We start from the raw sequence: 15,584 nt of genomic DNA, 5'->3' as shown, positions 1-15,584 counted from the left end.
ATAAAACAATTTACGAAAAACAAAGAAGACAGATATGACCAGAGAAGAAAGAGATTATTGTCTACTTTAAAGGGCGGGAAATTGTTTCACATCAATGACACTTATATTAAATGAGAAACAAATCTTATTTTAATAAAGGATCCTAAATGTACAAATGTACATAATAGAAACCAAGTTGGTGGATTTGAAATGTAAAACTGTTATATAAGGATAATCTGAAGGTCCAGATTACCAATATGCTGTGCAAGTACATTATGGTGGTGCATAACACGTACAGGGAGATAATTCTGTAAAAATAACATTTTAATCACATACATGTACAAATGTATGCATTGTATTGTTAAAGGAAGGAAACATTAAGTTTCTCAATGATCAAAATTAGTGTTTTATCAAACTTCTATTTATATCCAATTAAAATTTTCCAATAATTGAATAAAGTGCATTGTTCCAGTGTTTTTTTGTTTTTTTTTATTTGTCACTGGTTAGGGTCAAACAAAATTTGGTGTAAATACATGTACATATGTACTTATTGAAAATATATTTATTTATGTTTGATTTCAATTTCCAGGTTTGAATTTCCTATTTATTATTTATAAGGCGGGAAAATATATGGGGATTTCCTTGTTTTCCTTGTTGAGCTTTGATAGATCTATAGACCCTTAAAAATATATTTAAGAGTTCATTTTTCTCCATCAAGACACACAAAAGATTTTGATTTGATAACAGTATATACAATGTATATTGATTCTTTAATTAAACCCCAAAGGATTTTTTTTATTTAAATAGACAGGAAAAAGTGATACAAAGTAAATTAAACAATTGGAGTTATCCCTCTTTGTACAGATTATCTCCTTCCATGCATTCAACTATTTTATAAAATTTCTGTACAGTTTCATATTTATTTTTTAATTATTTTTTTTAAGCTTGGAAGTGGTCCTAGGTTCTTGCAGCAGATTGTATTCTATAAGATGAGTTTTTCTTCCTTCCACAATAAATTATTTAATCATCATGCTTCTGTGTCCTATAGGCAGTGTTCTCCCCAGAAATTTTGGATAGCATCACATTTGCAATTGGCGTAAAAAAATTAACTATTTTTTTCAATGTCATTTGTTGCGGTGCCGCAATACTCTATTTCTTTATGTTATACATATTTATATGTTTATATTGTTCAATTCATAACTGAGAATACAATTACATTATAACAATGAAAACAGTTTTTTTTTTTAATCATGTCTATGAAATTCATTGTTCAAAATTCAAATAGTCTGTTAATGCATAGTTTTCTTTATTGGTACTTTTTTTCTGTGCCATTTGTGCATCTAAAGTAATTATCATGAAAATGCGTATTTTTGTCATATATATATCTGGTCTGGTTCCGATCCGTAGTTTACACAACAATGTGCAATGTCGGCCGAAGAAAAATTCACAAGATGAGTCCGAAAATAAACAATGTTTGACAAGCGATTGGGAATAAATATGACGCTTTTAATGCTTAAATGGATTAAACATAAACTAAAGCCAATTATGATTACTTTCTAAAGAAGAATTAAACTCATTTAGCTCAAAATCAAAATTTTCGCTCTCGATAGACAAGTAGTACCGGAAAAGAAAGAAAGTATATAATTTGGAAAGTTGCAAAAATAAACGACCAAACCTTGTTTTTTAAAGAGAAAAATTGTTTCAATCTTTGAAATTCCGTAATAAAAAACGTAGATTTCGAATTGTTTTAAGATTTTGTGATTGCATTTTTTCCATGTCGAAATTGCCGATTGCAGATCACTTGATATTAATAGTTATGTCACAAGTGTCAGCTTGGGGTATTCACATCCAAACAGTTATCAACCAAAGGGCAATTAACACCTATTTTATCACTCTTAATTGCCTCTATTGTCCGACTTGAAGGGATTACAATTAAAGGTGATATATTTTTTATGATCGTAATCGGGCTCAGATGAAAGTTCAAAATTTAGGACATGGATTTATGATATTGAAACAAGAAAAATAGCATCTTGAAAATAATTATAGCGTCGCGGAAATTATTATAGCATCATGGTACCGTGACGCTAAAACAGCCTGGGGAGAACACTGCTATAGGTACCATGCATATATGTAGTAGCATTTGTCATTCTTGGTTTTGGGTTACTATGGGAGGAAAATGAAAAGAAAGGAATTTGACTTCTATTTAGAACTTAAAAATTACATAAAATTTGGTTACAAACAACCCTTAATTCTTAACTTGATTACATACAAATTGGTACCTGAGCTTCTGGAACTGGTATCAAATGGCTTCCGTCCCTGGAAGCAATAAAAATCTGATTTCTTGGGACCCCTGGTGACCTGGTCCCTTATATAATCATATTTTGATTAAGAAATAATTTATGCAAGTCATAGAATTGCCATTTTAGTAAACTATGATGTTTTTGTGCACTAATTAATGGCATTGGTAGTCGTTGATTTATTTAGCACCCCATATTAGAATTAATTTGCTTTCTTAAGGTGGTGCCTAACACTACAGGGAGATAACTTTGTAAAGTCAGCCAAACGTTTTAATTACGTTGTGTTGTAAAAGGAATATAATAGCTTTTCAATGATCAAAATTGGTGTTTGTCAAACTTCTATATGGCCCAAGACCACAATTAAGGACCCCGCTTTTCGTTGTCCACGAATATAGTTCCTTTTAATTAGAGTGTATTTTTCCTTAATTTTCTTTCTTTCCTTTCCTCACTCATTCCTTAAATCTTTTTGGGTGGAAATGAAAGAAGAGAGGTCAAATAAATTTTTGGAGGTTGTATTTTAACTGATTTTGATATGGAATGAGTGAGTAGGTCAAGTGCAAAAAGGTGATATTTACAGTTTTCGGAACATCTCTTGACTTGTCAATAGGGGTATGGATGTGTATTGGCTAAATTTGTAAAAGTGATTGCTTCAATCTTTCTGAATTTTAAATATATATTTGGACTAGGACAATACATTACACACACAAAAAATTGGACAAAAGTGCATGGTGCAATTTTTTTAATGATGCAAAAGGTTATAAAGAAGTGATAGAGGAATTAATTGTGGTCTGTGGCCTAAGAGGTGCATTTCAGCAAATTTAGAATTTTTACTTTGGCATCTTTTCTGAATGATCTATTGGTATTGATTTGTCAAACTATATGAGAAGAAATGATTTTCACTTTCATTTGATAGAAATTTTGTGAAAAAGTCACTTTTCAGGTTAAATGCCTAAAATGTAGCTTTTTCACTTTTTTCACTATTTTTTCAAAAACAGCATGCTTAATTTCTCTCTGACAGTTTTTTTCTGATATCTATTTGTGTTTGTAGTATTTATTTCAGTTGTTTAACTTATTTGTGAACTCTGAACACAAAAAAAAAGTAGATAAAAACATAAAAAGAGTGCAAAATGTGCTGTTTTAATAGTCTAAGTCTAACGGTCAGTTTACGCAGCAGGTGAAATGTGAAGTTCTATGCACTTAAAAGTTGTATTCCAAAACAGATTGCACTGAACCTACATCAAAAACACTTATTACTGATTGCTTAACAATTTCTGTTTCACAGACTACCTTTACTTTCTTCTGTTGGATAGCTAGTGGTTTAAATATTGGCATTTTGAGGCGACATTTCATTCAGTTTTTAAACAGTAAAGTTAATAAACTTTGCATCAGACCATACTGTCTGCATATATAGTTGAAAGTGATAGTCTTGTTACATCCAGGCTCCATGTTTTATCATATCTGAGCACAGATTTTAGCAAAAAGAAGTATATCTCCATCTCCCATATCATTTATATGCTTTTAAATATGCAAATGTGGGGAACGGCCTAAACTGGCAATCTGTTTTTTTAAGCATAACATTGCTAAAGACCATTTTATCCACATGCGTTGTGCTATTTGAAACTTATATTTCCATCAAAAGTACATTTATAACCTGTTAAAGTTTGTTTGATAACTTAACAACTTCAGAAAATTGTGGTAAGTGAAAAATATTACATTTGATATACATTGTAAGGCCTCACCCTAATTGAAAACCTCTATTTTTTGGCACAGGCTCATATAAAATTAACTTCTGGCCATTTTGCATAAGTCTGATACATGAAATATGCTTTCTGTTGCTTTAAATAGATGTTAACTTATACATAGAGACATTAAAAAGTGTTAGTTTTGGTATCTTTTGGTTTTTAGAAGCTCAAATTTGATAGTTTTAATTGTTCTAATTCAACGCCACAATTCAGCACCCAAAATTCAGATATAAAAAATGCCACATTTTTTTTATTTGGTATCATATGGCTTTGAAACTTTGTAACCTGTTTTATAATATACTAAGCTTAAATCATGCCAAGTTTTATTAGAATTGGTCAAGTTTTAGGCCCCTAATAGGCCCAAGACCACAATTAAGGACCCCGCTTTTCGTTGTCCACGAATATAGTTCCTTTTAATTAGAGTGTATTTTTCCTTAATTTTCTTTCTTTCCTTTCCTCACTCATTCCTTAAATCTTTTTGGGTGGAAATGAAAGAAGAGAGTTCAAATAAATTTTTGGAGGTTGTATTTTAACTGATTTTGATATGGAATGAGTGATTAGGTCAAGTGCAAAAAGGTGATATTTACAGTTTTCGGAACATCTCTTGAGTTGTCAATAGGGGTATGGATGTGTATTGGCTAAATTTGTAAAAGTGATTGCTTCAATCTTTCTGAATTTTGAATATATATTTGGACTAGGACAATACATTACACACACAAAAAATTGGACAAAAGTGCATGGTGCAATTTTTTTAATGATGCAAAAGGTTATAAAGATCTGATGGAGGAATTAATTGTGGTCTGTGGCCATATAACCAGTGTAATTTTTCTGATAAAACGGTTGGTTCAAAGTTTTTGAAATTTCTATATTTTTGTTAAAGGGAAAAAATTGTCTCTTTTCAAGAATGGTAATATACTCTCTTTATGTATGAGTGCACTTTCATTTCACATTTTGAAATACAAACTGATAATAAAATATCATAAAAATGACAATACACATTTATTTATAACTACTTTTTATACGCCCGTCAAAATTTTGACGGGACGTATTATGGTATACAAATGTCCGGTGTCCGTCCGTCTGTCTGTCCGTCTGTCCGGCATAAACATGTTGCACTGTAACTTGAGAACGACTTATCCAAATTTCATGAAACTTAATATACTTAATATAGTTGTTTCTTATGATGGTCAAATGATCTGTATACTTTTTGGTGAAAATAAGATTTAAACTTTTTGAGTTACGGCACTTTGTAACTAAAACAGGGGTGTGTTTTTTTTCACATGTCGCACCGTATCTCAAAAACGATTCTTGATTATTGCTTAAAACTTTACACACTTCTTAGTTATATTAATCTTAATATCTGTATACTTTTTGATGATGATTCAAAATTTCATTTTTGAGTTTTTGAGTATTTTGTAAAAAAGGGGGAGGTTTTTTTTACATGTCGCGCCGTATCTCAAAAACGATTTATGATTATTGCTTAAAACTTTACACACTTCTTTGTTATATTAATCTAAAGATCTGTATACTTTTTGGTGATGATTCAAAATTTAGTTTTTTAGTTATTGAGTATTTTGTAAAAAAGGGGGAGGTTTTTTTTACATGTCATGCTGTATCTCAAAAACGATTTATGATTATTGCTTAAAACTTTACACACTTCTTAGTTATATTAATCTAAAAATCTGTATACTTTTTGGTGATGATTCAAAATTTTATTTTTGAGTTATTGAGTATTTTGTAAAAAAGGGGGAGTTTTTTTTTACATGTCTTGCCGTATCTCAAAAACGATTTATGATTATTGCTTAAAACTTTACACACTTCTTTGTTATATTAATCTAAAAATCTGTATACTTTTTGGTGATGACTCAAAATTTTATTTTTGAGTTATTGAGTATTTTGTAAAAAAGGGGAGGGTTTTTTTTACATGTCGCGCCGTATCTCAAAAACAATTATGATTATTGCTTGAAACTGTACACACTTCTTTGTTATACTAATTTAAAGATCTGTATACTTTTTGGTTTGATTCAAAATTTTATTATAGTGATATTTGTAAAAAAAAACAGGGTGGGGTTTCACATGTCCCGCCGTGTCTCAAAAACAATAAATGGTTATTGCTTAAAACTTCCTCAGAATCTATTTATGATTATTGCATAAAACTTCCACACAAGACGTCGGGCGTATCATGCGCTCATGGCGCAGCTGTTTATTAAAATTCTTGGTCAAGGTCATCACTTTTAACTTTTTTTTAAGCATGTACATGTACATTGTACACTACATATATAAGAATCAACAGATTGTTGTCAAGATGTCAGTGGTTTGTAGTTTGTAGGCCACAATTTATATTAATGAATAAACCAGGGCACAACCTTGGTGCCTCTAGTTGTATATTTGAAGTAGGGAAATATGTATAAACAGCCAGTCAAGGTTGTTCAAAACCACCCTTATAGTGATATAAACTTCAAATCAAGTTAGGAATTTTGAACAACCTTGACTGGCTGTTTAGCCCTTGAATGGTCGGTAAAATATTATATACAGTTCAAGTAAATGAAGGTGTCTGGTCTTTTGTTACAAAATTATAACAAGTTCATATATTTTAAAACACTTAATCATGACAATTTCAAGGCAAATAGGTTGAAATGATCTATTAAAGCTATAGTTTGGGTAGTAAATATTAAATGGATGGTTGTAAAGTTGGGCCTCTTTGGAAGTGATTTTATTTTTAAATGTAATACAGAATTTGTTTGTTATTTTCATTGTATCTTGGGAGTTTAAAGTGATTTCCAAAGAATTTTAATTGCTATTTAAGGTTGTAGATCTTTACAATATATAGTATTTTAACTTTAATTGCTCAAAGATATGTGCAAAATTGAATAAGAAATATCGGTTAAATAAACCCTTTGTGGTCATGGTCAGTTTTTTTTTATTCTTGAAATATTTTTTTGGACTTTGAAGTTTTGGTGTAATCACCAACATTTGTTTAAGTTTGTGATTAGGTCAGCTTATTATGCTTATGGATAACCCATTATGGTAAGTCAATAATATTTGGTATGCCTGAATGTGCAATAGCATTGGCAAATCTCATTTCCTTTGAAATTATTTGACCCTGCCTCCGAGCCATGGTCCATTGAATAATTTGACTTTAAATAAATTCAAACAGTTGTATTGTTTTATGTTAAAAATTAAATTATTAATAAACCAAAAAAGGCTCAAGCCACAGTGTGAGGACTGTAGTGTATAGCCAGTCAAGTTTGTTAAAAACTGCCATCATCATATTATCAAAATACATTTTACTTTTCTACATTGACTAGCTATATATATATAGAGGTATAGGGGGAGAGTTGAGATCTCACAAACATGTTTAACCCCACCGCATTTTTGCGCCTGTCCCAAGTCAGGAGCCTCTGGCCTTTGTTAGTCTTGTATTATTTTAATTTTAGTTTCTTGTGTACAATTTGGAAATTAGTATGGCGTTCTTTATCACTGAACTAGTATATATTTGTTTAGGGGCCAGTTGAAGGACGCCTCCGGGTGCTGGAATTTCTCGCTACATTGAAGACCTGTTGGTGACCTTCTGCTGTTGTTTTTTTCTATGGTCAAGTTGTCGTCTCTTTGGCACATTCCCCATTTCCATTCTCAATTTTAGTTAAATACCTTACAGTGTGTGTCAATAGTAAATGATTTGAAATCTTAAAAAATATTAAAAGGCTTATTTCAGATAAACTATAGCTACATTGTACTTGATACAGTTTATACCTTTCAGAGTTCTTAGATATATGTAAAAAATGTATAAGGCATTAGTATATTAAAAAGTCTGGACTATTTTCCTGAAAAACTATTTTTCTGCAAAAATAAGAAAAGATGTATATTGAAATGCCAAGAATTAATATTATGAACATGTAAGGAATAATGATGACCAGATTAATGAAAGATGCTTTTCTCTGTCACTTCTGCTGAAGTAAGCTTAGGCATAAATGATTGTCAGTGTTCTCCCCAGTTATTGCGATATTTATACAGCATCCTGGTAAAAAAGGAAATTTGAAATAGCATTTGATTTCTAAAAATTATAGCATCACATCCATAACACAATCTATAAGAAAATGAATTCAGATAGCATCACATTCAGAAATATTTACCATGATGCTAAAAGGCCATGGGGAGAACACCGATTGTAAATGTTTAAATTGAATACAAATGTATAAATAAAAATGTACTTGCTGAAATTTTTTAACAAATTGTTACCCCTAGTCGAACTTTAGACAACATAATTGGTAATTTATATGAAAATCACTTTGAGAATAGATTTGGTTCAAAGAAAGATTGGTACATAAAATATTTGGAATCATAATAAAGACCAATCTTTTAAAAGAGTTTATAGAATGAGTACATTTTTAATAGCTGGTTCAAGGACAAAAACATAATTTTTCCCTTTCAAAGTATACAAATAATTTGTTTTGATAAACCTTAATTGATTTAATTCTTATCAAAATGTAGATCAAATACATATGTCAATCATAAAATTCTTACAATAAGCAATACACAGAGGTATTTTAAAAATACAAACTAATTTTTGAGTCATTGTATGAAATCATATTCTGTGCACGCAATATGATCTATTTTAAAATCACTTTAAATATTTTAAAATCACTTTAAAATATTGAATGTTACCACCTAAAACCACTGGCCGCCTTCATGTTCAACACCAGTGCAACACTGAGGTTGTGAGTTTGAACCCCGCTCATGTGAGTGCATTCGATTCCAATCTTAATTGATTTAAGTCTGATCGAAGGTCTGTGGTTTTCTCCGGGCAACTCTGGCTTCCTCCACCAATAAAAACTGGCCCCAATGAGATAGCCAAAAAGTCACACATAAAAGTGGCGTTAAAACACCAGCAATCATTCAACACCAGTGATTCTGTTTGGAATACGAACAATAATTATATGTTACTAAATTTGATTGAATTCCAGGTCTGTCATTCAGTGGTTGTTGTGTGTTACTGTCTTCTTTATCTGGATTTTCCTCAATTGTTATAAATGTAGCAATTTAGACTTGGTTTTATCATTTAAATATTTATTGTTGTAATGTCTAGGCCTGTTAAAGCTGACAATATGCTATGGGTTATGCTCATTGTTAAAGGTCCCATGGCTTCCTATAAAAAGTGATCATAGGTAAAGGTGAGCCACATTTTGTAGTGTTTGACAAAACATACCAAGTATTGTTTGCATAATTTTAAACAATGTACTTAAAATTCAAGTTAAAGAGAAAATTACCCACATGTACATGTAGATCTTACATTAACAACCTGTGTATTTTGTAGATGTCCATGAAAACCGCAAAGAATGTTTAAAGGAAGGAAGGTGGCTAATCCAGTTGTACAGGGAGCTAGCAACTATCCCAAAGATACAGGTATTTATTGTACATGTATATTTATATTATATCTTTCTGTACCTTTAATGTATCCAGAGGTAGTTATACCCCACGCAATGAAGTTGTGGAGGGTATAATGTTTTTGACCCGTTCGTCCGTCCGTCCGTCAGTCCTGTTTCTTGTCATAGCAACTCCTCTCAAACCACACAACAGAATTTCATGAAACCTTTGGGGTATGTGAGCGCACTCACTAAGGTTCTTTAATTCCAGATACCCTTGTATGAGTTTAAGGACAAAAGGCAATTAGCCAAGAACTGTAATTTCAGAAATTATTGCAAAGTTTTTATTATTGTGAAAAATGCGGTCGGGTTATAATCGCAATAATTTAAACTCACATTTTGAATTTATTTATATGATTATTCATGGTACATGTAATCAAGGTAGATAGGGTGTCTTCCTCCATTTTGGATTTGGAAATACCAGAAAACAAGGTCTAGATCTTTAATAGAATATGCAAAGTTTTAGAGTAGTAGGTAATTCATGTGTAAGAACTTCCACTTCAATAAAGAAAATAACATGTTTTATCATATTTATGGTTGTATTTTACAAAAAACAGAAAACTTTTGTTTGATCAATTTTTTTCCAACTTTGCCACATAAAGGGAGGTAACTCAAATACAAGGGCAGATAATTCAGATTAAGGTAATTTTACAATAGAATGTGTTAGGAATTTACCTATTTTATAATGTAGCAAGAAAACGGGTCCGGTGACCCCATTGTTTCTTTTTCTTAACTGAACGCATACTATTAAAGCCATATTCTCATATTATATCTCAAAATTCTATGGTGTAGATTACGCTGTTTTGCAGAAAATTGGGTTTTCCATGCATAATCTATACAAAATTTGTCAATTTTGAACACCGTGTAGCGTGAAAATAAGCCCGGTGACCCATTCTTTTTATTATATTTTATTAAAAAGCATGATATAAACTACATTTTGGCAAATTATTAAAAAATTCCATGGATTATAATTTAGACATCCCATCTACCTTAAACAGTGTTTTCTCAACATCTCAAAAATTTAAATTTGCATTTTAGTCTAAAATGACAAAATCTCAATAAAAATGCATGAAATAATTTCTGACTTTACAGTACATGTAGTACATTTGTACATGTAGGGTTGTCTTAATAGTACTAATGTGTATTGACTCTTCAGTGATGCAAGTGTGTGTTGTAGTCCGGATTTAGAGGGAGGGGGGGGATAGGTAAGTATCAGGGGCTATATTAAGATGAATAATTATGAGTGAAAGGGAGAGAAGGTAAACAAAGTTGAAAGGTTTAGTTACTTAAAGGGATTCATCTCTGAGATATAGAAAGTTGAAAGGTGTACAATGTAGGTACCATACAAATTTATTTTCAGGAAGGTTGAAGTGAAGCTTCCCTGAATTTTCCCTGCTTGACCAAGATTATACAGTACACACAAAGATAATGTGAACTGTGAACCAAAAACTCCTTTATATACATTTTTGTACATGTATCATTATGTAGGGATAGTTTTGAAATTTGTCAATCAAACATTAAGCACATATCATTTAGTGTGCATCATATACATGTATCTATGAAAAAAACATGAATAACAAAATTAAGATTTAATATTGTCTCTGTTTCTGCAAAGACAAATCAATTTAAATGCTCAGATACATTTTTGAATGAACTAAATTTGAATTACCTCCCTTGGTATACATTTTTATTTACATAAGATCTTCCCAAGTAAAATTGCACAGGAGTCATTCTTTATTATTAATTTTCATTTTGATGCTCATTTGGGCGTTTAAATTTTTAGCTCTTTCTATTAACAAAATTTATTGAATTTAAAAAAGGTTCTTAAATATGAACATTGCTAGGGCATTCCAACAAACTTGCACCTTTTCCTCAGTTGCAGATTTGGTATTGATGTTCTTTTGACGTTAGGAAGGAAACTGAGCTTTTATAGCAAGGTTAAGAAAAGTTTATGAGATATCATTGAAAGTTCTTTATATTAATTAAGACTTTGAAAAATGTTATGTTCAAACGGACCACCCTGTTTGTTATACATTTGCTGATTGTGTTGTCCTTCTTATGACATACACGCTTCATGGAACTTCCTGTTTGTGATTAATAAAGAGCAGATAATTAATCAAGATGGATTTTATATCATCGGTATTCTTTTCATCTTTACCCTTTATGAAAACCTTATTTGACCAATATTGTAAAGTTCTTAATTCTAATCCATATTGAATTGTGTACACAAAATGTTTACCTTACTAAAAAAGTCTCCTTGCCCTTTCTTTTAAGATTACAGTTGAATTTCTTTTGACAATCAGAACTCATAAGAAAAAGGGTTAAAACCCTACATCATATATTAAATTGTACATTTACTGCAGCTTATTTTAAATTTCATGGACAATGGATTGCAACATATTCAACAAACAAAAATCTTCCAAATTTCAGGCAACTTTAATGAATTTGGTGTTGCAAAAATGTATCTCTACAAATAATCTTGTATAAATTAAGGAAGTTCTGTAATTCTAGTAGTACATGTATACCTATATTGCTGTTGGAATATTTATTAGTAGTTATATCAAATAAAAGTATGTAGAGCTAGCACAGACTATGATTTATATGAGAATTAATCCAAATGGATTGAAATATACCGATATAATTCTTCCTATTTGTAGTGTAATGTTGGAGTGTAAATAAAGGTTGTCATACTAATTGCTTTCTACGACTTACATAAAATATTCATTTCAAATTATAGCGTTGTGTCAAAGAATATCTCTTCCCTTTTCTTCTTTATTAGATTGAATTTGCATTGAGACCAGAAATATTTATATGGATATTTAATCGAGCATATTTATTTATTTCGTTTTTCTTTCCCATGGTTCTTTGTGTATTGAAAAGTATTGAAAGTGTTAAGGCCATATATATAGTTATTCTTTGCTTAATGAAACTTTAGAGGGAAGAAACCTATGTGATAAGGACTAAGTTTCATTTTTTAGCACTTGACCAATACCCCTGCTGGTGGACTATTAGTCCCAGAGGGTTTTATCAGCTCTGTATTTGGGACTTATATCATGTATATTAAGTATTGACATGATTAAAAACATACCTTTCTTCAATCGTTATTTTATGAATTTAGAAATTATTAAGAAACTATGGTTCCCCTCCAGCAGTGTTAACCTTAGATTTATTTGTCTTTTCTCTTTAATTCATATTCTTTCTTGGCTGTAAAGTTTTTTGGTACAATATTAGATAATGCAAGTGCGTTCCTGATGAAGGTAAATCCAGAAAAAATTACATGCAACAGACACATACAATTTCTAAGGTGATCATATTTTCATATTTATCATACATGTATACATCCAGCCATCTCTATTGCTGGAAGGTCTAATAAGACCTAAATAGGTTCGTTAATAAATGTAAAGTGTGTTCATTAATACTAGTGTGAATTTATTAATTTTTTTGGTGGGTACAAATTTATCAATTTTCGTGGATCTTGGAACCATTTTATTTTTTGTGGATATTTTATTTTTTTCATGGATTTACAAAAGTTTGCATTTAAGCCTATAGAAAATATGTTCTTATTCTAACCTTGAAATCAATAAATATTGGTATCCTTTGGTCCAAAGACACAGTTATCGTCCTTTGGTTTTCGTTTTCTACGAATATAGTCCCTAGTGTAAACAATGTATAACTTGCATGTTTTATTTGATACACTTTCCCAATTTATTTCGTGATATTTAATGCATGAAATATTAAGTAGGGGGATGTAATTACATGATATAAACATTTGGGTGCTGAATCTTTGTTAAGTAGTGATTTGGTCCAGTGTAAAAAGGAAAATTTTTATCATGTCTGAAGCTGTCAAACTAAATTTTACACCCCCTTAACACAGAATTGTCAATATTTTGAGTTAGAGCTGGTAGGATTTTCTATAATTTTGATATTATTTGTCTCACTGATAGTACACTACAATGTAAAAATCTTTTTTAAAAGAGCTGGTGCGATTTTTTTAATTTGAATTTATTGTCTAAAAGAAATAACTGTGTTCTCGGGCCCTTTGAAAGATAGTGAATCCATATATAGTATATGTATTCTTGCTAGGATTTGAATTCAGGGACAGAACTTGATCATGTTTATAGATTAAAAATTGAAATTATGAAATGAATTTTCCTTCATCTTTTTTTTTGTTTTTAGTGAGAAAACTTTTCACATATTATTCATCTCCTCCAGTAAATTAGGTTGTTCCCTGTCTGTAATTGCTAAGATGACATCCACAATGAGACTAACAGGCCATAAAGAATTAACAGGAAGTGACAGAAGCTATCAGTCACATCCATATTCTATAAATTTGTGAAACTTCTGATGAAAGCAAATCTTGTATGGGCCTTAATCTTCAGTGAAAAAAGTTTTGAACAACAGAAGACACCATTTGTAATTTTATGTTGAATTACAAATTCCGAACAGTTTATTTCTGTGATGCAATACCATTTATGTGGTCAAAAGATAACAAATAAATCATTTCTTTGACACAATAATGTTTTATCTGTGTGACCTGATCTTTTGCACCACACATGCCATTGAACTTGGGTAGTTTAAGATTTTATGCCGCATGTGTTCCTGTGCCACTGGGTCATGTGACTCATGTCTGTTATGATTTGATTTCATATGGGCTCATTTTGAGCATCACAAATGGCCCAAGGTCATCATTTGCAAGGCTAAGAAGTAGAATATTCAAGTGGCCTAAGTTTTTTTTTTACTTTAAATATTAACAAATTACTAGTTTGATAGTGCAAATTCATGTGGCCCTTTTTATACGGCAAATGTCATCAGGTCATGTCTGTGCTTGATGCTATAGAATGTTTTTGTCAGTATTTATCTGTATATTTCCAATGCTGTTTTGTCCAAATGCAAACATGTTGAATAATTCATCTTCTTACCATTGGCACTCGGTTTGACAGTTGGCACAAATTCAAAATGTTCTTATTAAAAGATTTATTTATGTTCACACAGTTCACTAAATATAATCAACAAGCTTCAAAGTTTAAGTGAGATACGGAAAGAATTTTAAATCTGTTCAGTAAAATATTGTATGCATGTATATATACAAAATGACCTTTAATAAGTATTCATACAGACAGGAATTAAAATTATTGATCAGTAAAAAATAGAACTGTATATATTCATGATATATAAAACTTGCAATTTATGGCTAAATTTATTGGCGTGTTTACTGTTTGAAACAATATCAAAGGGAAACAATTTTCTGGCAGTTTAAATTTTAAAAGATCAAAATTTCCTTTGGTGTAATTGGCACGTTGTTTAGTTTTGAATTATAAGAATTTTTAAAGATATTGAAATGTGACAGTGACTTGATACCGTGTTGTTGAAATTTGTGAATTATAGATTTAATATTGTAACCATTTCCTGGTTCTTGGTAAACGTTATATGTCTTGATTGGACAGTACATGTATTTCACTGATAACTTACAGTTCAGGACAAATAAGAAATGATTTATAATGGTAGTTAATTAATATGGATGAAATTTGAAATAATCTAGTTTGAAAAAGATCTTTATCATCCCTCAATAAGTTGGATACAGGATAGTTTACATTTTGTATTTTACTTGATCCAATCTCATTTCACACACACTAGTCACACGATAAGAAAGGGCCTCTCTGGCCGAATGGTCTTAGTAGTTACACTACTGTATCTCTAGCAAGTCAGTGTTAAGGATGTGAGTTCGAATCCTCAACAATGTAGGTGTGATAGTCGCCAATATTCATTGACTAGGATTGTCAGTTTAGTACTAAAAGTCAGTGATTTCCCCAGAAACTCATGTTTCCCCTACCAATAAAAACTGTCCATTATGAAATAGAACAGAGGTGCTCAAAGTTTATTCTTGTTCGGTTAATGTCCCAAAGTTGGTTACTGTTCTTTAACTTTACTTTGCCTCAACCAAACGTTTTGAAACTTATACACAATACTTATTACCACATAAACTCAGATCAAGTACAAATTTTTTTAGCATCTTTTTTACCGTACTTCAGGTATGTCCCTATGTAACTTTATATGATATATGCAAGCAGGGCATCTTCTGTGTCCCATGGACACAATGACATTGGCCATTTATTCAATTTCTATGTTGATACCACCACTTTCAC

At 30.8% G+C, this 15,584-nt stretch overlaps 1 protein-coding gene across 1 annotated transcript in view; it reads left to right on the top strand.

Moving 5' to 3' along the window:
- LOC139511947 (centrosome-associated protein 350-like) overlaps positions 1-15,584 on the top strand; it is a 126,011-nt gene that overhangs the window by 1,365 nt on the left and 109,062 nt on the right. The window contains exon 2 of the mRNA XM_071299154.1: positions 9,333-9,421. Within this exon, the coding sequence (XP_071155255.1) occupies positions 9,355-9,421 (67 nt within the window). The 5' untranslated portion in view covers positions 9,333-9,354. The remainder of the gene's footprint in view (positions 1-9,332; positions 9,422-15,584) is intronic.

The sequence above is a fragment of the Mytilus edulis genome, chromosome 2 (assembly GCF_963676685.1).
Source record: "Mytilus edulis chromosome 2, xbMytEdul2.2, whole genome shotgun sequence".
Classification (NCBI taxonomy): Eukaryota; Metazoa; Mollusca; class Bivalvia; order Mytilida; family Mytilidae; genus Mytilus; species Mytilus edulis.
This window is presented reverse-complemented; position numbering and strand designations above follow the sequence as displayed.